At 35.6% G+C, this 12,546-nt stretch overlaps 1 protein-coding gene across 1 annotated transcript in view; it reads left to right on the top strand.

Moving 5' to 3' along the window:
* The window catches only part of LOC140146060 (uncharacterized), a 95,528-nt gene extending 83,131 nt beyond the window's left edge, over positions 1–12,397 (top strand). Inside the window, exon 9 of the mRNA XM_072167803.1 lies at positions 418–12,397. Within this exon, the coding sequence (XP_072023904.1) occupies positions 418–1,073 (656 nt within the window). The 3' untranslated portion in view covers positions 1,074–12,397. The remainder of the gene's footprint in view (positions 1–417) is intronic.
* Positions 12,398–12,546: the final 149 nt, after the last annotated feature.

Below are 12,546 nucleotides of genomic sequence, written 5' to 3'. Positions count from 1 at the left end.
TAAATAAGGCAACAGCCTGATGGTCAAGCAAATGTGCCTATCCAGCAGTACCACCTCAATGTAAGTGCTTTTTTACACCCATTGGGCTGATTATTGTGACACTGACTATGTCAAATTGGGTGTTCTAGCACCCAAAGATGCTACTAGATAATATATATAAGCACAATGTGAGTATGTCAAATCTTAAAACCACTTCAAAAAGAGCACTCTAGCACCCAAAGATAAAAACGTCTCTAGATAAATCAATCTAACTTATTGGTTAACCATATGTGCCTATCTAACAAACAGCAGTACCATCTCAATGTAAGTGCTTTTTAGACCCATTTGGGCTGATTATTGTGACACCTTTGAAGGTTTGTTTGTTGCTGAGAAGAAAAAACAACAAGATTTTAATTTGCTTACTTTTTTATTTTTCAGTACCTCCAAGGACGTTGCAGCCAACCGTAGCTCCTATTAAACAGACCAACCCATGGGAGCAGCAGACACCCAGCCCCCCTCAACCAACAACAACCAGCAACCCATGGGCAACACCAACCAGCTCAACCACAACCACGCCAACCCAACAAGCACGACTCACCGAAGCTGAGAAGTGGCTTGTGCAGACTTCGCAGACCGTAAGCCCTGTGAGCAGTTTAGGATCGCCTTCACAGCAAGTGCAAGTCCAAGTGCATTCTGGGAGTAATACACCGATTCAAAATGGCGGACTGTCACATGATCAGATCCAACAGCAGCAACTTATTTATCAGCAGCAGCAACAGCAGCAAATGTCTGTTCAGCAGCAACGGCCTTCACAGCAAGCAATGGTAGCCTCAATGAATTATAATAATGCTAACAATGCGGCAACAGTAAACATGGCAACGCAACAACAGAAACAGGCAACCCAGAATAAGAAAGGATTAAGCGGTACATGGACTAACGATATGTCAAGGACTTTGCCGAATGCGAATATCACAAATGGAAATGGTAACCAAAAAGTGGATAATTTTGATGCGAAATGGGAGGCACTAGATGGCGCTAACCAGGCACCGAATCCATTTAAGAATGCCGTCAAAACATTTGAAATCAACCTATAATTATGTAACGAGTGGTGTTGTCAGGGAAGTTTAAAAGGAGGAATGTCGGATTTTATAAAACATGTCCTACATGCTACTCGCAATATGGCGACAAGTTGTGCAAAATCACACCAACAGTACATACTGCGAGTGGCACGTAGAACAATAGTGGCCAACTTGGATATGCGGATATGGGAATACAGATTTAAATTTCACCTGCACATCCAAGATGGCCGACATGGGCTTGTGCAAGGTGGCATTATTGTGTCGTATGCACAGAGTGGAATTTGTAAACATTCGATTTGCCTTAGCAAGTGATCAGTTGTGTGCGAACTACACCGTGCCGTGAATCCCAAAGTTTCGGGTCTCTGTTTGAGCAATGTACACCATTATAATTCCAGCTCAAAGGGAAGTAGCATGGTGAAATCAGAAATGGCATTTGATCTGATTTCCGACAATTTTACTTTTGCTCGCTTCAACTGCTTACATGATATGGGCATTATATATAATCAGAGACAAAATTAAAAAGACTAGTTTGCATCTTACGTCAGGGCAAACACGCGCCGTGATTGGTTGCTGACCTAATTGACAGGACGTCATATGTCTTTTTAATTAGGTCTCGAATTATAGGAAGACCACATTCCCTCTTTTAGGTTCCTATTGGGAGTATTATAGTGTGTCCAGTACTAAATAAGCATTGTTTAATTTGTGAAATATGTATGTAATGTTGGAAGTGAAAACCAAAAATGGGCTATTCCAGTTGAAATCTATCCACCCCTATGGAAGACATGACCTTAATCTCCCCACAATGGTGTAGATTTTAAATGGGAGTCAACCATTCAGGTAACCCCATTTGAAATTCACACTCCTTGTGTGAAAGATAAAGATCACATCTTCCATAGAGGTGTATGGATTTCAACTGGAATAGCCCGACTACTGTGGAACATTTTATTTCTACAGGTTTCAGACACAAAATATGATGAAGCTTACATTTTATTTGGTGGCTGTAATTTTTTTAAATCCAAGTGGTCTGATATTGAAGAGCATCACGAAGATACCAATACAGCAGTAATAGTCCATTTGACATTTCCCATAAGGAACGAGCTGGCTTATAATTGGCAAAAATTCATTTTTGTTACTACACACGTCAATAAAATCCTACCTTACACTCGCGTAAATTCACATATAAGCGTGTCAGTCACAAATTACATAACACACGACTAGCGTAAGTGTTGCACCCAATTGCGTGCATGTGATTTTATATCAATACACAATGTTATGAGGCTCATTTGTTTTACCAGTTATAAGCTGAACAAACTTTTAAGCGATCATCAAGACTACAAATGTACTCCAACATGACCAATCTGATGATGTCGTTTGAGTTTCTTTTGCAATGGATTCTGGGACATGCCAAATGGTCAATTATTTGCAGACCTAATGAAATTATATTATGATATGTGAAACTTTTGTTTTACAGTACTTGCATGTGATATGTCATGAACATATCGGTCCGAAATGGTTTTGAAATTTACGAGGTCAAAGGTCAATAATTATGAATATTATTTGGAGATTAGGATTGGAAAACTGGAATTCAGAATGAGAGGAACCACTTGCCTAACCAAACCACAAGTAAACTGCCATGACCTGTCACCTTATATCTCATAAAGTTCAAGGGTAATTCTGGCCAATTTTGACTGGTCATATCACATGATCAGGACATTATTCAGTACAGTACACACTACTATTGGTCTATTCCAGTTGAAATCCATACACCCCTGTGGAAGACATGACCTTAATCTTCCACACAAGGCATGTGAATTTCAAATGGGGTTACCTGAATGGGTGATTTCATTTGAAACTTACACCCCTTGTGTGAGAGATTAAGGTCATGTTTTCCATAGGGGTGTATGGAATACAACTGGAATAGCCTATTTATGATGAGATGGATTTTGACTTTTATTTTCGATACTGTTTTAAGAATAACATGGCAATTTTTACCATTATTTTTTTTTTCTTGGTGATTATGGAAAAATGTATTCATATATTGATTGATATAAGTTGTAAGTTCGTGAAAATACAGTGAATGCATTTGTTGGAACCATTGACATAATGAGGAGGTTCCTTCCTCATTCCTTTGACATCCCATGGTTGGTCTGACACACGCTAACAGCTTGTACACTACAAGATTCCTGTTGGGGCCACCTGCACAGGTACACCATCACCAAGGTACCAGACTGGTACACACAGAGTACCTATACAGTACCAATGCTGCTATTGCACAGGACCAACCAGCAGTGGTACTGCACTGGTGTAGGGTACTCCCCTAGTACTGCACAGTACCTTCGTGAAGGTATGCCTGTGCAGGCGTCCCAATAGGAATCTTGAAGTGTAATCTCATCCATTGAGATCATACTTACAAGATGCACAAGCCAGCTTTAAACTGAGACTAATATAGCATGGGTCTGTTTTTTATGCATAGATCTGGTGTTTGTTTGTTTTTTTGGAAAAAATCTTGGAAATGTGTTCCTTTCTGAACACTCTCTTTCGTGAAAAGGATGGATTTATAGTTTGTTATCTGGGAATCATCAGCCTGCGGTTGGCATGGCAATGTATATGACACAATACAATCAAATTAGTCTATGTGCGGCCATTTTGAGATCGTTATTATTATCATTGTCATCATCATCAACTTGGTTATGAACACGAAGTTACAAGCTGTTATAAAGCTGATTTTCTTCTGTATTTTAGGGTTTTATTTGCTTTTATCGTATGACCGCTCAATGTCTCTTTCTTTTATGATTGAAATTCAGGTCAGAGGTCAACCATCAATTTGAAATGGATACAAAAAAGAGTAACGGAGTGAATGTTAAAGGAGTATTTTGTGATCCTAGTATCCTCTTTTTTTGACATTTTTCAGAAAATATCCACACAAAAAAAAGCTTATTCCCAAAATTTCAGTTGATTCCAATTTTACGTTTGTGAGTTATGCATGATTATGATTATGTGTATTACACTGCTCCATAGGCCACTGTGTTGTAATTTTGTACTGGTTTACCAGAACGTAATTCAAACAAAACGCAAGACATTTTTTGTACATAAACATTATGTAGCCAGAGGTTTCCATTGATATAAAAATCTCAACTTTTTTTTTAGAAAAGTGGGGGATGAGGCGGTGGGTCACGAAATGCCCCTTAAGAAAATTCTATAGTTCTGTCATGGCACCAACAAATGCATTTATTCGCACAAGTCAAACATTGATTATTTTCATGAATTTATCATTCAGCAAATTGAATTCTGTAAATGCACAAATTTTACTTCTGTAAAATAATGTATGAAAATTGTAAAAAGCTGATAAGCAACTTTTCAAACCATGCTTTTGCCTTGTTATATGTTATGTACGCTTTAATTTTGTATATCCAGTGCTTTTTTTGTGATTTCTAAAAGGTGAAATTTTCAGTTTGATATTATGGTTCAGAGGTCAAAGGTCAGATGTGTGTGTGTTGAGGCTAATTATTGTGTATTATGTATTCTTTGTTATTTATTTTAGATTTTCAAAATTTTATTCTTAAAATAATTAGGTACACAACTTCTATATATTCAGATAATCTTTAACCCCATGGGCAATAAATCAGCCTCTAAGGACTATTTTGATTGGTTATATAGAGGACTTTATCATGTATTGAGCCAATCGGAGATATGGTAAGAATAGTCAGTAGGGTTGATTGGATTAAGCTTAAAATTGCTAAGAAATCTAAAAGCTCCATTTTGATTGGTCACTGAGATGATTATATCATGTAATTAACCAATCAGAGGCACTGTTAGTAATGCTCATGAGGTTAACCATGCACACAACTTATTTATTCAGATTTAGCTTGAATTTAATGCACTGAATATATTGCTTGCACAGAAAAGTGTCAGTTGACTGCTATCTTTGTTTTTCAGTAATGATGGATGAGTTGGATGGATGGTCACCACAATAAAATCTCTACTGATTTGCTGTCAAGAGCAAAATGGGTCGATAGTGACAAAAAGTACCTCAATGAACAGGGCACATCCAGATCTTTGCAAAATATGTTTATTTCTTGACTATCGACCCATGTTTAGCCAGTCTTATTCTCAACATGAAAACAAAGTAATAGTGTCATTTGATCATGATGATTATATGTCATATTGAAAGGATTCTGGGAAGGGTACAATATCTTCTCTGACCTCCTGTTATCCTATCCAATGCTCTCTTCGTATGGTGTCGGAACATAGATTTTTAAAGCACATGATTTTAAAACTACTGGATCTTAATTTTGTAGAGATTCACATTACGTCTTGTCCATATGTCTCACTCGCACGTGATGAATCAGCCTGTTTGAACAGTGCAGTATCCAATTCTATAACACCAACTTTATGATTGTAATGTAAAATTATTAATTTCAAAAAATAATAGTTGAAAGAAATGCCATGGTTAAAAGTGGTTATATTGATTCAGTTTGAAGTTCATACAATGTGAATATTCATGCACCATGGTAATTTGTCTTACCCTGAAACTGTCTGAACCTGCGTTTTCTAAGGCCGGGTCTCAACCTGCATTTTCTAAGCTCTGGTCTTAATGGAGGCTCAAAACACAAAATTCCTTTTAATTGTTATCTATTTCATTTCAAATCCATACGCCCCCTGTGGAAGACATGACCTTAATCTTGCACACAGGGAGTGTGAATTTTAAATGGGGTTACCTAAATGGCTGACTCTGTTTGAAATTCACACTCCCTGTGTGAAAGATTAAGATCATATCTTCCATAGGGGGTGTATGGATTTCAACTGGAATAGCCCAATGCTAGTGATTTGACAAAGAATGGAGTTATCCAGACAATTATAGCATTAAACACATAGGGCTGTTCTGCAGTTCGTAATCCTTTTCTTTAAAAATCTATGGTCTGAAAGATTAATGTTCTTTTTATATATGATTACATGCAGTGGCGTAGCTAGAGACACTCCCCATTATTGAAACAATTACGCACAGAGCGTGCACAAATATGCACAAATACCACTAAGTAATTTTGGTCATTTGTGCTGATATGCATGTAAAGTGTGCAAAAATTATTACTTTCATCGCTTGGGAGGGGCGCAGAATCAATGCTGAATTGGTCAATTCGGCCCCTCCCCTCAAGGTGGCACCCAGGGCACGTGCCCCCCTCTGTATCTCCACCCCCCATCCTGTCGCTATGCCACTGATTACATGAGTTGGTAAAAAATCAAAATTCCAGTTTGTTTTATGACAAACTCATATGAATTCCTTTGTTACCGTGGACCAGTGTACCTCTACTATAATACTATGTATTACTTAATTACCAAAAACAAACATGATTCCATTTTTAAACATAGGGCATTTTCTCCTACTTGTTTTAATTTTCATGGAAGCATGATTCTTCCTCGCACTTGTAGTGGTTAGTTTCCACAGCAGAATATTGCCTTGATTCTCCCCTATATGTGACGTGGTATATTGAAAGGACACTTTTGGGCAGGATCGTAAATGGAGAAATAGCAAAAATTCTTCCTGGGAGTGATTTTTTGCACAATTTGGGTTTGTTGCAAATTATAATGTTTAAAATATTGTCTAATAGTTTCAGACCGGAATATAACTGGCATCTTGTGTTTTTTCAGACATTTTTCAAGGTCATTCCTACTCTCAACATTGTCATTAATATTTAAAGGCTGATATCTTGATTTTCAATTTTATAATACCATAACTTACGAACTCAAGATCTTCGCTAAGGAATGTCCGATTTCATTGGGGAAAAAGGTGTTGTGGAGCAAAATATCTCTGTATTTAAGATATGTAAAACACTTAAAATCTCTTTTTGATATACCACATCACATACAGAAGATATGACCTTATGTGGAGTTACCCATTCAGGAGGAAATTCACACCCCCTATGTGGGAGATTAAGGTCATGTCTTCCATAGGGGGTGTATGGATTTCAACTGGAATACTCCAATATGCCCAGTTGTTATCTTTATTATAGCTGGTGATGGTTGTAAACTCAACACTGCTTATGTATTGTATGTTTAAAATTATATAATATGAAATTAAAATCTCACAATTAAGTGCACTTTTTGTACATTTGGCAACAATGCTGCTTATCTTTGTATACTGCTTATTTGGTGTTGCTTGATCCTTTCAGTTTGGAAAGATTAAGGGGTAGTAGTAGTGTATTGGGGATGGAGTGCCCATTCCCCCAGGCAGCTCTTACGGGGCAAGTCATTGTGACCACCGGCAGAACTTGATCACACTGGGACTTGATGCATTGGGTTATTCCATTTAAAATCCACCCACCCCCTGTGGAAGATTTCAGGGCTATTTCAAATCCATTTGCACCTTATATGGTCAATCCAGATGGAAATATTTGCAGGCTTTTTGTGAAATTCCAACTGAAATTTATCAAATCTGGTTTAATTTTGCACAATTTGGTCTGAAATTATTTTGTTTTGGATTCCAAAATCTTCTGCACTGTTTGCACTTTTTATAGATGAAAATGGTTCAATCTGGAATAATTTAAACTGCTGAATTTGTTTGGAATTCTGAAATCTTCTGCGCCTTTTGCACTTTTTATAGATAAAAATACTTCCACAGTGGGGGTATGGTTTTCAAATGGAATGACCAATGGTTTGGGACACATGTTATTCACTGAGACGATTGTGTGCAACTTTATCTGTATAGTGTGGTTCAGAGTATAAATTAAGTGGCTATCGTGTTATTCACTGAGACAATTGTGAGCAACTTTACCTCTACCTGTATAGTGTGATCAGATTATAAATTAGGTGGCCACTAACCATGAATAGAGATGAGGACATCTACACTCTTATTAGCAACATTTTGTCTCCTTGTCATCATTGATACACTCATATGTTAATACAGTACACAAGTAAAATAATCCAAAGAAATTGTATGAAATATTTGACACTATATATTTGCCTGTTTTGTTGTCTGACAATGAAGTCTGTTTTAGTTTTTTTTTTTACCTGGTAGAATTTTAGCAATGTGACATGATCTTATCCACTCGGACCAAAATAAGACATTTTGAAAATTGAGTTACTACCATGGACTAAAGAGATACAGACAAACTCCAAACAGTCAAAGTCTCAGCATCGCCCGTTAATGAGGACCGATCATTCCATGAAATGCGACAGGCGAAACCGCTACGCACATACCACATAGTTTTATGGTCTTCCGCGTGAAGTCTTTGCAAAGTTAAAGGTCCTTGACCCATTCAACAGCTTCATTTCCCATTTTTCTTCATCAAAAACTGAGATTTTGAAATTTAACGGCCAAGATATTTTTCGTTTAAATATAGTGTATTTAAAGTGTATGCATGGTTTTTTAGTTGATTGAACAAATTAAATATCCCGCACTGGTACATGTGTGGTTCCGTCAAGAGAGGGCCAAATACAGTATACGCTTGTCAGATTGGTGTATACACAATAGACGAAGACCAACTGGGTTGGGTATACCCCAGCAAACACAAATGTTTTACATAAAACATTTAAAAGTCTGGTTAATGCCTTATAGTATCCTATAAGGCATTGTTATACACTTTTTTGCTTTCCATATCAAAACCACTGGAGCAATACAACTCAATATTTGGAAATATTGTTTTAATGGCAGGCCTCAATCAAAGGTAGAAATCAGATCATGAAAAATCAGACAACACCACTTTTAAGAACTTTTATATGTCCATTTCTTCGGGATTTTCTTATCTTTTTAAAATTTTTTCTGATCAGATCGTGTCACATGTCATTATTGCTGATGAGTGGATCAGATTATGTTGCAAGTGGAAATTTTTGTGTGATTAATTTTTTGCGTTTTGCTAATTATGAACTGTTTCCGTTGCTTTTAAATTCGCGATTCTGAGGTGTTGTCTATACACAAAAGGAATATATTTGTGTTTGTTATTTTCGTGATAGAAGCTTGGAACGCGAAAAGCACAAAAATAAACGTAGCGTGAAAAATTTCCACTTTTACGTTAAATGTAGCATTCTGGAGATTTGATGTTCTCCATGCCATGTCACAACTTTCGAGTGAGAGTTCAGATCAAAAATTTGAAATTTACACCCCCCTGTGTGGAAGATTAAGGCATGTTTTCCATTGGGGGTGTATGGATTTCAACTGGACTCTTCATGTTTTCTGATTTTTAGTATGACCATTTCCTCGACCATTCCAAAATAATCCAAAAATATTTGTGAAACGAATGATTTTCTTCAAACAAGAGATTCGTTTTGAACCCATATTGCAGGCAATGATTTGAATGGGTGAATGTAGAGTTACACAATGGCCTCATCCCAATGGCATAGTTCAATAACCTCAATAAAACAATCAAGAGTACAAAATGTGACCTCAAGTTACAGAGTACGAGTTTTTGTACCCAAATTTTCAAATGTCATTCAATGAATATACAAATGTATTGGGGTTAAAGAACTATGCCCTGATAAATGAGTATGTTGTGGATCCTAGTGTAATATGTGTCTTCATTGTTGAAATAGAATTTTAGCTTTATTTACAAATAATGTTAGGCTTTTTGGTTTTTGGTGAGAACAATCTGAGATTGTGTGTAATTATATAATTTTTGCTGTAAATTTACCGTAAAGTTTGGTTTGAAGCAATATTTCTTACTACAATGACTGCAATTATATATTGGGACTTGCAAAAGCTGCACTTGCATAAGTCTTTAAAAATTTGTCAGATAATTTTGAAAAGAAAATAATACAAGTAGTAGCCATATTCTGAAAGCTTATCAGCTTATAGTGTAAAGGATCTAAAATAGAAATCAGTTCCATTATCAGACTAGCTTTTTACGCACTTTTACGTAAATAAAGATGCAGATAATCGCCATGGTAACCGCATATTAACCAAACTCTTTTTATTCTGCCGAATTCAACTTTGTTTTTTAATACATGAGTTTTTATCATAAATGACCTCATTTTTATTCCTCTTATTTTAAGAGCATTTTGGGAACATTTCAGAGCCAAAGTTTTCTATGGCCCATGGCCTGCAGTATAATAGTATTCCATTTTTGAGAACACCAATGTTAGGAAACTTCTGGTATCCAAATATTTTTAAAATAAATCTTTGTTTTTCTTCTTTTCTATATTTATAAACAATTATTCAACATTTGAAAAAAATAAATATGTGTTGTAAAATTTGAGTGGTTTGTACTGTAATATACGATTGTACTTCTTTTAGATATTTATATCTGAAAATCTTATAATGTACTATATTAAAAGACAGAATTAAAAAGACTTGCTTGCGTCTGATATCATCTGTCAATCAAACTCGGGTATGGTTCGTTTCCGATGATTGAATTCCTGAATGCGGCGGTAAAACAATGTGCTCTATGTTAATTTTGCACCTTCAAATATACAAACCGTCCCAAAAGTTAGGTCTTAAAAAACTTTTTTTCATGAAGCCTTGAAGGCACCATGTCAACAATAGAAAACTTGCTTGTAAAAAGTCTTGTAAAAGTACTATATTTTTTTGCCATTTTCTATGATTCCTTTTCTTTGATCAGCACCAGATGAATTGGCCTATTACTCGCTACTAAAATAAATCAAGGGTCGTAGGCAGTTTGATTGACAGTGACGTCAGACGTAAACTAGTCTTTGATTCTGTCTTGGATTATATTTCACTAATTGTATTGATTATTTATCAATATATATCAAGGATATTGATCATGGTATTGATCAGTATTGATATGTATTGATTTGTAACAATAATTAATGGTGTTCTGATAAAACAAATTATATATTTTTTGAAATAAACTTTTACGAAAATTTTGAGATGTTCACAGTCACATAAATGTAAACATTGTAGATTTGTAGATAGGTTACTAAGCAGTGGGGTGCAGAGTGAAATTTCCAAAAACTGGCAAAATTGCAAACTTGTCCCACTGACTTGCTTGCAGAATGCCTTCACTGGGACATATGCACACAAAACACATTCAAATTTAGAATCTTAAGGTGTGCCAGAGTAGTTGTGGTTGTTCAAAGTCGTTTTACGTTTAGAAAGATGAATGTTAGTCGCAACTATTACTGCACGCAATTTTCAGTCATGAAGAGGATTAAATTGTGTTCACTGTATAGAAATTTTCACATGGGTATATTTTCACACTTTCTATATACAGTAAATTTCAGGACTGCTAAATTTAAAGGCTACAAAATATATTTTGACCAGTGGGAATAATGTGAAGGTATTTGAAACTGCATAATAAATGAAATTGTAAAGCTGCTCAGAATTGATTGGTGAGAAATTATACAACTATAGTAGCCCACTGTACAATTTTACTTCAACACTCCTGGGTGGGTTCCGAGTAGAAATGAGGGTACGGGATGTGCAGCAGATTCAGAGTATATTTTCAGCCATTCAGTTTAGGCTCGGAGTGCATTTTCAGCCATTTTGGTTTATTGATGGCCCTGAATTTCATGGAAAGTTGGTTTAAGAACGGGTGTTTTTGTCAACATTATCTCAAAAAAGGTGTCAATTTTTCATTGTTTTAACAAAATTTGTGAAAATTTTCCAAAAAGTGGTATAATGTCAGGAATTTTTTTTCATGAAATTTAGTTTTAAGTCCAGTAGTTTTTCGCAGCCGCACATCCCCACCCAAACCTCATGGTCAACACCCTCATAAATGTCAGATAATCTCTTGGTAAAGCTATTCCATCAGGGTTATTTACTAGTACTAAGTAATGTCAATCCTTAAACTACAGAGCCACCTGCCATCTAGTACTGATTTTCAGTGTTTTATACTGAATTTTATTCAGCTTGTACATGAATGTGTGAAAATACTGAATATGTTATTTTAAGTCTTGATGATACTGAAAAGTGTTTTAAAAGTTGGCAGGTATGTAACTAACATATATGAGGATGTCACCGTTCTGTTTAATACTACATGCTATGATGCTACACATAATTCTAAGTTTACAGTGCTTGTCCATTTATGATATTATATTTTATGTTGGTTACAATGGCACAATAGAGTGAATTATTATTATAGTGTACATACTACGTAAACAAACAACAAAAATTAATAAAAATATAAAAACTGAATTGGTGGGTGAATGAAAAACATAAATGTTTATGTGTGATTTCTTTGTTGTCTATGGACCACAATGGCCTCATCCCAATGGCATAGTTCAATAACCTCAATTAAACATAATAGTGCAAAATTTGACCTCAAGTTGCACAGTATGAGTTTTTGTACCCAAATTTTCAAAGGTCATTCAATGAATGTAGAAATGTATTGGGGTTGAAGAACTGTGCCCTGATTGATGAGCATGTTATGGAGCCTAGTCTAGTGTATTACCCGAGACAAATAAATGTCCCAGCAAACACAAAAATGTTTTGAGAATGTTATAATCGTTTTATAAATGTGTTTTGGTCATAATGTTTTAATAACATATAAATGTCAGGTTATATGAAGGTCATGAAAACATTTCTAATGTTTTCATAAAA

This window comes from Amphiura filiformis, chromosome 2 (assembly GCF_039555335.1).
Source record: "Amphiura filiformis chromosome 2, Afil_fr2py, whole genome shotgun sequence".
In the NCBI taxonomy this organism is placed as follows: Eukaryota; Metazoa; Echinodermata; class Ophiuroidea; order Amphilepidida; family Amphiuridae; genus Amphiura; species Amphiura filiformis.
Note: the sequence above shows the minus strand (reverse complement) of the source record. Positions and strands in the feature narration are given on the sequence as shown.